Raw genomic sequence first — 14,429 nt, 5'->3', positions numbered from 1 at the left:
TACGCCTCACCATTAGTCATGTGGGCCAGAGAGGTTTGGATTTGGAGTCCAAGAATATCCAGAAGGTCTCACATTGACTACGCCTGGGTCAATGACTGGCAGGTGAGCTCCAGAATTTCATACAGCTGCCTCTCCCAGCCTCCCTAGGATGCTTGACTCTTCTGCACACAAAACATGTGGTCTAGCATGCATGTGATTCAGAAAATGGCAACCAAGATGATATAAAGAATGGAGAACGCCCCCATGCACCCCGAGGAAATGTTGCCACATTTGAGACTTTTTAGATTAGAGAAAAGGCAAATAATATGCAACATAATAGAAGTTTATAAAAATAATGCCTGGCATGGAGAACTCGTGGAGATCTGATGAAGCTGAATATTATATTTGTGTCAATTAATTCAACATTTATTTATTACAGTCATACCTTGGAAGTTGAACTGAATCCGTTCCGGAAGTTTGACTTCCAAAACGTTCAGAAACCAAAGCTCGGCTTCCGATTGGCTGCAGGAAGCTCCTGCAGCCAATCAGAAGCCATGGAAGCCACATTGGATGTTGGCTTCCAAAAAAAGTTCAAAAACCAGAACACTCACTTCCACTTTTTGATTGTTCGGGAGACGAAACATTCGGCAACTAAGCCATTTGAGCGTCGTCCAAGATAAGCCTGTATATTTATTCTTTGTTTTATTTATATCCTACTTTTCTTCCAAGTAGCTTAAGGTGTCTACTTGTTATCATCACAACTCTGTAGAGTAGATTAGGCTAAGTAGCAGTAACTGGCCCTAGATCACTCAATGAGATTCATGGCTGACTAGGGATTTGAACCTAGTCCAGCACTCTAACCATTGCACCACATTGGCTCTCAAAACTGCTGCATGCCTTCACAAAGCACTTAAAGGACTTCCAACCTTCCTTTTGGATCAGTCAAAGTACTGCTTTTACAGCAGATGAAAAACATTGTTGCATAGGCAAGGAGGAATTCACCTTTTGAAAAGTGAGGTTAGCACCTGCCAAGTCCATGCTAACCTGTACAGTGATTATACTCTGATAAGCCAGGAAATACACTTCTTAAAAAGAAAAAGGAAAAGGGGTTGGGCAGACAAGGAGCCTGTGTAAACTTGACTTCTACTGACAGAGACTTCCTCTCCTCCTCTCCCGCCCCAAAATAAAATCATTTCACTTTCAGGTTTCAGAAATTAAGAAAAGGAATAGAAAGAGAGAAAGACACACCAAGAAAAGAGTGCATAGATCATTTCCAGTAATGGGCAAAAGGGACACGTGTGTGTCCGACTTGAAAATTTCGCATATAAAGTCATTATTTGCTTAAGTGATCTTCTCTTGGGAAATTTCAGGTAATATTACTTATGTAACATGCTTGTGTGTGTTTTTCACTTAAATTGTTGTTCGTTTTCTTATTTCTCTTAACACAGCATTTACAAGAAGGCCCATTGAAATGGATGTCCCTGAATTTTGTTCTGTTTTTGAATTTTGTTCCATTCATAAATGATTGATATTTTAACAGAAATTCATTAGTTGATTGTAATCAAATCTCAAAGTGGCTTACAAAAAGATTAAAACAATAAAATTATCAGGAAAGAATCCCCGTTTTAAAAAATCTATTTGAAACATAAAAAATAAATATAAAAAATAAACTAAAATTGGATTAAAATACATGTCTGTATATGCTTTCCAAAACCAAAAAAAACCACAACATTTTCAGCAGGTGTCAAATGAATGAATTTTGCTGGAGGGAAGAGTATTTCTTTTCTGTTGTAGATTTCAAGGTAGTTCACAACCTAAAATTACAATACATAAAACACAAAATGAATTATAAAAATAGAAGCAAATGGAAACAAAAAATCCCTCCTTCAACAGTGCAATTAAAAGGCCATGAGATGTCAATCAGCCAAAGAGAAATGTTTTTGCCTGGCATATAAATGTGTATAACGAAGGCACCAGCTGAGCTTCCCTGGGGAGAGCATTCCACAAATGTGGAACAAGACTCATACAAAGGTATAACTCTTGCATATCAAGGATTCTACATGAATGGGAGAGGCTGTCAGGGGCTGGGTGGATGAGGAAGAATGGTGGAGACCACAGCCCCAGGCATCACCTAGAGAGGAGCAAGTGGCAGGTAGCATAGACCTTCAGGAGTGGATTGGCACAGGGAAGACCTCAGAGGGAGATGAGGGCAAAGGTAGGGAAATAATGTGAGAGGAGGAGGAGGAAGTAGATAGCAGAGCCCGAGCAGCAGTTGAATCAGACACTGTCACTGGAGAGAATCCCAGAACCTGTACCCTTGCCCCAAACCAGGCGTTCACTGAGAATAGCAGAACAGAGAGCTCAGAAGCAACTGTCATGTACCAGCCACTGTCAGAGGCAGGAGGAATCGTCAGATTAATAGGGAAGTAATCCCCTGCTATGCAAAAATCTCCAAATGAATCCGAACTTCAGTGTCTAAAATCCCTGGTAGAGGGCAAGGATCCTGAGAGCACATTAAGGCAGTGGCGTAGCGTGGGGAGTGCAGGGGGGGGCCGGCCGCACCAGGCACAACATCTGGGGGTTAGGGTTAGGGGGCGCAAATCCACGGGTTAGGGGGCGCAAATTACTTGCCTTGCCCCGGGTGCTGACAAGCCACGCTACGCCACTGCATTAAGGATAGCCAAATTCTGTGTGATTGCCATAAAACTTAGGGAACAAGCTGCGCTATCATAATGCTTAAGGCCTTAAATGATAATTTTAGGTTGTATGTTAGTGACTAAGAATATATATATATATATATATATATATATATATATATATATATATAAAAAACTTTTGCTATATCTGTATTGTCCCTGTTATACCTAATTGCAAATTCAAATGTATCCCTATTGTGTTTTATGACTTTCTTGATATTGTATGTGGGCTGGAACTGGTCTGTGACCAAAATAATAGATTCATTCATTCAATAGTGAAGTAACAGAGAAGTGAGTGGAGCTTCACTCAGCGCAACGCTAGGCATTACAGTGCATCTCAAATTCGTCTCCATATATTGTATTAATAAACAGAAATGAAAAAGCTTACCAGTTCCTCCCCTCCCACTGGCAATTTCCCTAAACATTGTCTCTAGTGCCATGGGACCCTCCAGATTCACTTGGTAGGCGGTACAGAGGACTACAGACTCATTGTCTCAAACCGCAGAGTGGTGGAGAAAGTTTCATTCCACCATTGGAAGTCTCTTGTGCTAGTGGAACAGCAGTGTTTGATACTATCCTAGGCTATCTGCATACCTATTTTCCCCAAAAGAGTAAGATGATAGAACCAAGGGCTCTGATTAAGATGTATTTGCACTCGTGAAACCAACATGCTGAGTGATCAATTCTGGGACCTTCTGTAGCAAGCCACATGTTCTACCAAATGTGGGCCACCTTGACCCCATGGCTGAGGGTGTCTGGGGCTGTGAGACATCAGCACACTGAGTGTGCATGCCCCACAGTGTGTTGACGTGTTGTGCAGACACACTGCAGTTCATGTGTGGGACAAAAACATGCCCCATGTTGTGCATGCACTGTCACTATGGAACTTTGGGGTGCTGCCCTTTGATAGGAAATATTGAGGGGCTGGGGCCCCCTACTTAGCACCCTTGCTGCCATACAGCATGGTAGCATGGTTTCTGGAGTTGGCCCTTATGTGGAGAAATTACATAAAAGGGTCTTATCTATCTGTAATCTGTGCTTATTTGGGAGAATCTGGGATGCTGCAAACAAGACCTCCAGAGCTATGGAATGGAAGGAGTCATTGGTTCAGAACTGTGGCTTGCAAACAAGCCTGCTTCGTCTTGCAGGGCAGAGCAAAGATTTTTCTCATCTCCTGGACCTCTGGATTGTGAAATGAAAGAAACAGCAGATCAAAGATTGCCAGTGTGACTCAACTGTAACATAAAGCGATGTGATGAACACTTTCTTCTTCATCTGCCATTTACCAGCTCAGAACCAAATTTGAGTTATGAGCAAAGGGGGAAGAAAAAGAACCCATCAGGAAGGAGGAATGTATTTGGGTATCTTGGGGAGCAGAGAGTGGCTCTAGATTCTCCATTGATCTTCCTCTGAGCTTAATCACTTTTCACACAAGTGGTTTTTTCCTTGGGCCTTCCTTCCTTCCTTCCTTCCTTCCTTCCTTCCTTCCTTCCTTCCTTCCTTCCTTCCTTCCTTCCTTCCTTCCTTTCTCTCTCTGCTGTTACTTCTCTCTTCTCTGGAACACGCATGGTGAAGAAGAGAACTTTTAGACGTCATCCTTGCTGATTGTAATAATTTAACACGGGGTTAGAGGGTTTTTTTGTGGGGGCTGCATTTTCCACAGTCTTTCTTCGGAGCTCTGATTCATCAGGGTTACTACTTTTGGAATATTTTACTTCTCCATTATCAGGAGGACTTTTCCTAGTGATTTTCACACAGCGCATTTTCTGTGCAGGATTTTTTTTTTTTTAAAAAAAACACCCACTTCTGATTAACTGTTACACTGAGCTAGAATTCCCTGGGCTTTGGGTTATGGACAGCTTTGAATATATTCGATTTTTATAGGCAGCTTTTCCTTTCTCCTTCTTTATTTCATTTATTGTGCGAACGGGGAGGGCAGAGAGGACTAAGACTTTTATTCTTTAATTTTTACTAGACACTGGACACTAGACTGATCTCTAACAGCTTGTATCTAAGGCCACAGGAGCAGGGCTGGCCCAGGATGCTTTGCTGCTTCAAGCAACACAGAAAATGACCCCTCTCCTGCCACTACCTCTCTCCTCCACACCCACCCACCCCCTCTGTGCCCACCCAGCCCACCTTGAAGGTGACAGTTGTGATGATGGCAGATGGCTGCAGAGGAATACAATAGCTGACATGGCTAACTATACGTAAGTATTGGAAGGCTTTTTCCTTGGAAAGCTTTGATGTTCTCCCTTTTGATGGCAGATATAATAATAAAAAAAACCAGTGAACTACAGATGCTGCTCCTCAGCATCAGTGCTGAGGTAGAGTTTATCTTGCATGGTTTTTTCTAATCAGGGGGCTAGGAAAGGCTTACTATATCCCGGATTTCTCTTTTGAGTCTCTTATCATCGCTTTGCTTCAGGGTTGCAATAATTTTTTTAATACAGTGGTACCTCGGGTTACAGACGCTTCAGGTTACAGACTCCGCTAACCCAGAAATAGTACCTCAGGTTAAGAACTTTGCTTCAGGATAAGAACAGAAATCGCGTGGCGGTGGCACGGCAGCAGCGGGAGGCCCCATTAGCTAAAGTGGTACCTCAGGTTAAGAACAGTTTCAGGTTAAGAATGGACCTCCAGAATGAATTAAGTTCTTAACCTGAGGTACCACTGTACAGCTGTCCTTGCTAGACTGCTTATGACTGCCTATTTTAGGTCAAGGTCAAGGTCAATACTGCTTATGACTGCCTGGCAATAGATATCCCTATATTTTATTGATTTACAGTATTTATATACCGCTTTTTCAGGAAAAGCTCACAAAGCAGTTTTCAGGAGAAAGCATCACTCTTTTAAAAAAAAGAAATAAGGTTACAATAAAATGGGTAAGACAAGTTATTTGTTTAGAAATAGCTGTTGCTGCTGCTTATCCCCTCCTCTCAGGGTAAAGATGCCCATTTAGACCCCCCTGTTGTAACATTTGTGGAGAGGGAGAGACCACGATATATAATGTCTAAAATTGAGATTCTGTGTTTGTTCCTTATCTGTATTAACATGTGTTTCTGTCGCTGTTATCAGTTGTAATTGTCAGTTCTAAAATGTTTTAATGGTCTGCTGGCTGCAGATAAAGAAAACCCTTCCATCACTGAAGTGCTAATATTACTACTAATACAGTGGCTGGTTACTACTACTTTTGCTATTATTACACACAGTACAAATATTATTACAGGCATTATTACATATTGCTAATATTACATGTCCATCTGAAATTGCACCAGATCAACATCTCATATTCGGTTGTTGGCTCCTGTGAAAATGATGCTGAATTCCAAGAATGGGTTTTTTTTTTCCCCTCCCTCTCTCTCTTCTAACCTTGCCACCCACACATCACATTTTTTCATTGCCTGGAATTAAATTTACCTGAACAGGTGGAATACTGAAAGAAGGAAGTGTTTCATGCTTTATTGAGAAGTGGGCAGGACAGTGATGGAAGGGGAGATGGATATTTATAAGGCGCTTGAGACAGCCTGCAGAATGGGGTCTCCAACTCTTTTCCAAAGCGGTGTGTCGAGATCTGAATCACCTCAGCGAGGTAAGAGTCTGTCGACTTCTCTTTGAAAGCTATTGCCTAAGTAACATTCTTCCATCACCACTGTGATGAAGAGGATAAAGCAGTTCCTTTGAATCGGAAGGACTTGTTTTCATATCCTCACTTAGCCATGAAACTCACTGGGTGGTCTTAGGCCAGATATTCTCTTGTCAGTCTAGTTTACCTCATAGGGTTGCTGTGAGGGTAAAAGGATTTAAGGATTTATGTCCCCTTAGCATCTTGGAGAATGAATAGGATATAAATGTAATAGATGGGTAGTTCCCAAACATTTTCTGCACCACAAACGTTTGGGGGAAACACCTACTGCTTTTTCTGCCTGTTGTAGCAATTGTAATGCCCTGTGCTGAATGATTTTTTAAATTGTGAACAATACAACAGTAGAGGGAAAGTTTAGTTCCTCGACTGGTGGCTCCATTTTGGCTTCTTTGGGTACCTTCCAGCAGATGTGGATTTCCAAGCAAGAATGCAAAGCAGGAAAGCAATGTGCAGAAAGGAAATGCCCATAAAAATCTGTGATTAAAAATAAATTTAAAAAACTGCTGCCTTCTCCAGTGCTTCTAATATTGGACAGCTTTAGCATACTCAGGAATCCAAAGTTTTATGTCTCTTTTGTAGGATATGTATACTTTTTGTGGCTTCTGCAATTTCCATTGCTTCTTTTATTTCATATATATTGCATTTTATTGTATTACTCAGATTTTGAATTGTAAAAATAACAATATATGAAATCAAAGAAGCAATAAAAAAATAACTAAAATCAGCATGAAGACTTAATGCGATGGATGTGCCACATCACAGATCCGCAGACATGGAGTGGAGCACTTGAATGGAGCTCATGGACCACAGTTTAGGAACCTCTGATATAGAGGATGCCGTGTTTTCCTTGAATCTGAATGAGCTGGTGTGTGGTGTAGAGCAAGGGGTTCACAAAGTGTGATCCATGGACCACCAGCAGTCCATGAGCTTCATTCAGGAGGTCTGCAGCATGTCTGCATTCAGTATTCATCTTTTTTTATTTCTTCTTTGATCTCTTATATTATATTTGATTGCATTGCAGTTTGAATTCCGTAAAATGCAACATAAGGAATAAAGGAAGCAAAAACGACACAATTAAAAATCATACGAGCACAGTACATTAAAATTGTTGCAAGAGGCAGGGGAAAAAATGATGACATGGTCCGCAAAGACCACCAGCAGTTTTCAAGTGGCGAAAAATGTTTGGGAGCAACTGGTGGAGAGTGTGATGGAGAACTGATGGAGCTAGCAGCTCTGCTTCCTTTCTCTCCTTTTCCTAGAGCCTGATGCTGCCAATTGGGAGAAGGAGGACACTGATGGAGCTAGTCTTTCAGTAGAGTCATTGGGATTAGAATAAATCCGTATTCCCAATGCCCAATGCGTTACCACTAGCAGCACAGACAACTATGCTGACATTCACTCTCATGATCAGGACACGGAAATGCAAAAGAAACTATGAGCCGTTCCTTCTTGATCAAAAAGGAGTTGAAACTTAGGAGAAATCCTCACTAGAAGGCTGTGCTAGGGCAGTAATTTTTTTTTCCCCAGGTGGAGATAGCACAGAAAGTTATCCCATACATGCAACATCTTTTTGTCATGTGCAAAAGGGTGTTACAGTACGGTGGTACCTCAGGTTAAGAACTTAATTAGTTCTGAAGGTCCATTCTTAACCTGAAAGTGTTCTTAACCTGAAGCACCACTTTAGCTAATGGGGCCTCCTGCTGCTGCCGTGATGCCACCGCACGATTTCTGTTCTCATCCTGAAGCAAAGTTCTTAACCCAAGGTACTATTTCTGGGTTAGCGGAGTCTGTAACCTGAAGCATCTGTAACCCAAGGTACCACTGTACTGGCAAACATCTTTGACACTGTTTCAAAGCAAGCGACAGCTACTGTTGCAGTTGCTCAAGTTTGATGCGGGTTAACGTTAAGACCAAGTTTCTATCTCTCAGAAAATGTGCTGGTTTGGAAAACTCCTTTTCTTGGCAACTGGTTGCTTCCTTGCACATGCTCTGCCGCATGCCAGAACCAATGAGGAAAACTGTCCCACGGTGAGGAGGTTGCGTGAAACTTGGAAAGAAATTGAAAAACTGGTAAGTTGCATTGGCACTGTTATGTGTACACCAATCTTTGAGAGACTTGGGTTTGGTTTCCTTGGAACAAAGGTCACCAGAGACTGAGGGAGTTTTCAGTGATAGAAGGTTTTTAGAAGGGGGGGGGGGTATAGTCAGGGCTTCTTTTTCAGCCAGAACTTGGTGGAAATCAGTTCTGTCACCTCTCAGGTGGGCACCATTACCATTCTAAGAGAAAGAGGGTGGTGTTCATGGTGAGTTCTGGTACCTCTTTTTCTAGAAAAATAGCACTGGCATAGTGATTAGTGTGTTGGGCTAGAACCTGGGAGGTGGGTGTTCAAATCCTTGCTCCACCATGAATCACACCAGGAGACCCTGGGCCAGTCATAGTCTCTTGGCCCAACCAACCTCAAAGGGTTAATGTGAGGATAAAATGGGGAGGAGGAGAACCATGTATGTCACCTTGAGATCCTTGGAGAAAGTAATAAGGGAAAACAGATAAACAAAAATAAGGTGGGAGCCTCACAGAATTAACTCTCATGCTCCCCTGTTTAGTATCTGCTCCGCCATTAGATTTCTGCAGGGGGTCACCAAAGGCATAGCTTTGGGTTCTCACAGAGGAAAGGAGAGCAGTTCTAGAACCAAAGATGTTTGTTTGCTTTGTTCTCTTTCACATCACCTCTAGTCAGAGGAGGAAGGGAAGCCCCCTTCTGCTCACCTTCCAGAAGGTTCTTTAGCTTTTAGTTCCAGTGACAGCAAATCACCTGCACTTGGCCTACTTTCTGGATAAGCAAAGACCCATTTCCCCCAACAAAATGGAATGTGCCAAGCTATCTAGTTAACAAAAGAAACTGTTTTGACCCTTTCCCCCCAGTCCTCTTTTTCTACAAGGTCAGATCTTAGAGCTGTAAAATTTCAGAGCTGGAAGCACAACACTATCCCCTCACAATACTATAATATTACAAAGAAGCCTTACACTTTCAATGATTTACCAGCTGCCTTGACATGATTTGGTTTTGTTCTGTTTTTATGAACCATTGTATGTGTTGTAAATGGTGTTCCTTTTCGCTTTGTAAACCTTCTTTTCCTGATCTAAGAATGGAGGAGGCTCATCTCAGGAATGTGCATTTATGAACAAAAGCAGTTTGTGTGAACCGGCACAGATCGTGAAAATGGTAAGATGTTAAGCTTCAGTTATGCACTGTAACCCTTCTGTTGTTAAATGTTTTCAGTGTAAGCCATATCAGCCTACTGGCTGAAAAGTGAGATAGAAAAAAGTAATAATGCATTTCCAATGCGTATTTGTTTATTTCAGCAATTTATATACTGCTTCCTTACAAGAATCTCTAAGTGGCGTACAAATAACTCAAAACAATAAAAATAAAATATATTCCCCACCCTCATACTTTTAAACTAGTTTCACAAAGTAGTAGTCCATCTCAGTGGATTTTGTAGGAACAGAAAACACCCCAATATTTTTTTTAAGTATAGTTCTCTAAATTTGGGGTAGTAGCCAGCACGATACTCCCAAAATATTATGCACTAAAGCTCCCGGGATCCTTAGTAATGCTGGTGGCAGCTGATGTGAGCTGCAATTCAACATCTGAAATGCACCATTTGGGCTACCCCCTCCTCTAACTCATTCTTTTAAAATTTATTTTGCAGGGTGTCTCTGATAAAGCAGCTATTGTTCTTCAAATCCTCAATGAAACAGCTAAGCTCTTTGAAAGGAAGGACGTCCCCTTCTCCAATGTGAGAGGCGTTCTGGAGTATATCTATTATGTACATGATCAGCTAAAACCTTGTGTAAGTACTAAGAATTATTTTCCTAAGGAGTTATTATGGCAACATGAAGCAGAATGAAACTTGGTGTGCAGAAGAAACAGAGGGTAAGACAAAATGAAACTTGGATTTGTACATGCCTGTCTCTCTGTTAATATAGGTGTGTCCACATGGCATATTCCCCAATGTTGTCCCAGACCTTTCTCCTCTTTGAAAGTGATTCCCCAGGCCCTGCCCTTTTGGGTTTTCTAAGTATGGGGGGGGGACATATTTAAAGGAGAAAAGGTCTAAGACAACACTGAGTAGCCCCTAAATTTATGGGGAGACAGACAGATGCAAATCCACATTTTGCTCCAGTGTTGACAAGCCCAGAATGTGCATATTCCACACTTTAACTGCTACAGCATGGGTCGGCAAACTAAGGCCTGTGGGCTGGATCAAGCCCAATTGCCTTATGGATCTGGCCCACGGACGGTCCGGGAATTGCTGCATGGATTGCCAGCGCATGCGTTCTTTCCCCAGGGACGCGGACTTATAAAAAATATTGGGGGGGCCCGGGAAAGCTCATGAATAATAAATAAGCTCATGAATATGCAAATAAAGTGGTGCCGCCTCCTCGTGAGTGAATAGGGGAGAGCGTGCTGCACCTATTAATCAGCTCCGAAGGAAATTGGGTGGAGCTTTTGCTCGGGAGGGAGGGCAGGAGGCATGCAGCCCGACCCTGTGCATTTTGGGCTGGGGGAGGGGCGGCGGTGGCGCTCTGCTGGAGGGGCGCCCAAGATTATTGCGGGGGCGGAGCCCCCCCAAACGAATTTTTGAGGGGGCTCAGGCCCCCTCAAGCCCCATGGAGTCGGCGCCTATGTCTTTCCCTCTCCCTCCCTCTCCCTCCCTCTCCCTCACACGGCGGCGGTGACGCCTCCTCCCTCCTCCTGGCTTCTCCTGGCCCTGCCTAGAGGAGGATGGGGCCTGGGCTTTGTTGGTGCTAGCAGCAGCAGCGCTCAAGTGGCCACCATTTTAAGCAGCCCCTCTCCAGAGCCCTTTCTTGCGCCACTCATTGTGCTGCCGCCACCAGCCCCTGCCACTCGCAAGACACAGGTAAGCAGTGTGGACATTTCACCCCTCCCATTGCAAGAATCTCATGATGTTTTTAGAAAGGAGGGGGCGGAATCTGCTCATCGCTTCTTCCGCTCCAGCCTGACTCTTTAGGAGTCTGAGTGTTATCTGTGTAGAGATAATTTGACTGCATAACGAACAGTAACACTCATGCAGTCCGGTAGCTTCTGTTAGTCTTTAGTTTGTAGTTTATTCTTTTACAGCTACTGCAAACTAGAAACAAATAAGTTAAGCTTCAGAGCCGTCATTCGTGTAATTCATACTCTGCTGTGCTCTGCTGACTTTGGTGCTGAGTTCAAGGTTGTGAGTCCATTGCATTTAGACCTCTTTTCCTGAGTGGAAGGTCTCTGGAAGTGCTTCCCAGCTTGCCTAGTCCAATCAGGGCACCGGGGCTGAAGAGGTTGAGCCCAGTCATTGGCACTGGCTCAAAGGCGAAGCTGACAAGCAGCCACCTGGGCTCATGGTGCTCTTGCATTTATTTATTTATTCAAAATATAGACCAGCCCCCCACAAATGTCTGAGGGACAGTGGACCGGCCCCCTGCTGAAAACGTTTGCTGACCCCTGTGCTACAGGGAAGTCATTTGTCTTCAGTTTACTCTATAGCAGAAAGCTGAATAGAAACTGAGACTCCAACAGCCAATCTCCAAATACCACCTCTCTTTCTTTTTTCTTCAGAGGTGGGAAACAACGTGTTCTTGCCAACTATGCTAGTAAGGGTCTGTGTTCAAATTCTCTTCCCACTTAATTTACAGCTGCAATCCAAAACCAGTCTTCCTCTTATGGACAGCCCGATAGAAGATTGTTTCAAAAAGCTGCAGCTATTTTTGAACGATGTAAGTAGACTGAGCGTCTCTTCAACAAAGCTTTTAATTCTAGGAATGCTTCTAACTCATTCTGAGTTTCCAGCTGATCACGTGGGCCAATTGCGCAAATCAAGAATGGGGCGCTTACAGGTCTTCCAGATGTTGTAGGCTCTAGCTGCCTTCATTCCTGACCGTTGGCCAAGCTGGCAGGGGCTGATGGGAGCTGGCATTCAACCACATCTGGAGGGCCACAGGTTCCCCATCTCTGCCATAAATGATTTCTCAAGGCCCATGGTTCCCAAACTTTGTTTCCCGTGGACCACTAGAAAATTGCTGAGGGTTTCCACAAACCACTGAGTGATTTTTTTCTGCTTGTTGTAGAACTTGCAATGCACTGCGCTAGATGCAATGTGATTTTTAATTGCATTTTTATTGCTTATTTTATTTCAAATATACTGTGTTTTATTGCATCACAATTTGAATTCCATAGAGGTCAAATTGTAATACTGTAAAATTCAAAAGAAGAAATAAAAGCAGCAATAAAAATACAATTAAAGACTCAATATCAATATTTAATGCAATAGATGTGGTGTCTCCACAATTTTCAACCACAAATGCACAGACACATCATGGACCACCAGAATGAAACTCATGGACCACAGACTGGGAAGCTTTCATTGATGTTTTGCTGCCACCTCCCACTATACTGCCTCATCACCAGGGTTTCCCAGATGACAGCTCATTGTTTTCATATGGGGGGTGGGGGCAGGGATAAAGTGTGCCTGTCCCTATATCTATATCTGCATATGAGGTCCTTTAAAAAGAACAGGATTGTTGTTATAATATGATTTTATCACCCACCCTTTGCCATAAGGGTGTGTTATAACAATTTCAAATACAATATTTAAAGCGGTTTTAAACAAACTACAGTCACAAGGATAGAGTGGGTCCTAAATATATAAGCCTACCTGATTTCAGTAGTGTACCTGAAGTTCCCAAACAAAAATTAGGAGGGAAATTGCTCTCCTGATCAGATCCCAGCCTTGCAAAGCCATGCAGGGGTGGTTTGGGGACAGCAGCGTGAGCATTGCACCCCCGCAAAAAAATGCATTTGGCAGCCCCCCCCCCATGCTACACCCCTGCTCTCAGCCTAGCCTACCTCAATTGGGGATTCAGTTGGGAGGAGAACTATGTATTGAGCTCACTGGGGTATAAGTACCAAAAATAAATAGCAAATGAACCCAAGAAAACCTTTACCATTCTTCCTTGTTTTTAGACTGTTAGCGGTCCTGGGAAAGTAGGATATCAATGTTTTAAATAAATAAAGACCGTATTTTTTCCGTGTATAAGACTACAATGGTACCTCGGCTTAAGAACTCAATTAATTCTGAAGGTCTGTTCTTAACCTGAAATCATTCTTAACCTGAAGCACCACTTTAGCTAATAGGGCCTCCCGCTGCCACCATGTGATTTCTGTTCTTATCCTGAAGCAAAGTTCTTAACCCAAGGTACTATTTCTGGGTTAGTGGAGTCTGTAACCTGAAGCGTCTGTAACCCGAGGTACCACTGTATATTTTTTCCTGAATTTTTGAAGTTTAAAATAAGGGATCGTCTTATACATGGATAGTGCCTGGTGCATTTTCTTAATTTTGAGTCCCCCCAAAATAGTCTTATACACGGGGGCATGTTATATACAGAAAAATGTGGTAATACCTGCAACAACATATTCCACCAGATAACTAAAATGGACCCTTGACTATATGGGAGTAAACAAACCACCTGCCAGAGAGCAGCGCAGTATATAAAGGGCTGTAAAGTGGGTAATAAATATAGAAACCCATTAACGAGGATTCCTTTTTTTGTGTGTGTTTGCCTCGCTTGAAACAGGGGAGCAGTCACTGCACTTGGCAAGTGGCTCGCGAAGATGTCATGGTGGTTTTCCAACAACTTGAACTTGACATTTCAGCTTCACGGCATCGACAGCGTAGAACTGAGGTGAAGAATCTTCTGCTTCCATGAGTCGGCCGATGCTGCCACACAGCCTTGTAGCATTGAATATACCTGTACAATAATATTTGTTTCCAAAACTAATTATAATAAATATATTTTGAATAGAACACCAGGTGTCACTCATTTGCTCCATTTCAGGGCTGGGGAAATGTTTTCATCTCAAGGGCCGCATTCACTTCTGGGCAATTTTCCGAGGGCCACATGGCAGTGGTGGGTGGGGCGAGAGGGGAAAGTGGGCAGGACAACAAATGTGCAGTTTACCTTTCCGCAGTATGCTAGTTTCTACACAAACTCTGATTGGCCAGGAGATATACTGGCAAGCTCTTTGACTATTTCTTACTTGTGTGCA

The 14,429-nt window shown here is 42.8% G+C and overlaps 1 protein-coding gene across 1 annotated transcript; it reads left to right on the top strand.

Annotated features, from left to right (window-relative positions):
* The first annotated feature begins 9,479 nt into the window (after nt 1-9,479).
* LOC308569832 (uncharacterized protein) lies at nt 9,480-14,187 on the top strand. Its single transcript, XM_081164002.1, has 4 exons — nt 9,480-9,545; nt 10,036-10,176; nt 12,020-12,100; nt 13,958-14,187. Exons 1-4 carry the CDS (start codon nt 9,501-9,503, stop codon nt 14,087-14,089), a joined length of 399 nt encoding a protein of 132 aa, XP_081020128.1. The 5' UTR covers nt 9,480-9,500; the 3' UTR covers nt 14,090-14,187.
* The last annotated feature ends 242 nt before the right edge of the window (nt 14,188-14,429 follow it).

The sequence above is a fragment of the Podarcis bocagei genome, assembly GCF_964188305.1.
Source record: "Podarcis bocagei genome assembly, chromosome: 12".
NCBI lineage: Eukaryota > Metazoa > Chordata > Lepidosauria > Squamata > Lacertidae > Podarcis > Podarcis bocagei.
This window is presented reverse-complemented; position numbering and strand designations above follow the sequence as displayed.

What these genes read in the sequence shown, in the direction of transcription:
- LOC308569832 (XM_081164002.1), top strand. Translation starts at nt 9,501, where the DNA reads ATGAACAAAAGCAGTTTGTGTGAACCGGCACAGATCGTGAAAATG. An exon ending in CGGCACAGATCGTGAAAATG is followed by an intron (nt 9,546 to 10,035) that starts GTAAGATGTTAA and finishes TTTATTTTGCAG; the next exon opens with GGTGTCTCTGATAAAGCAGC. An exon ending in TGCAGCTATTTTTGAACGAT is followed by an intron (nt 12,101 to 13,957) that starts GTAAGTAGACTG and finishes CGCTTGAAACAG; the next exon opens with GGGAGCAGTCACTGCACTTG.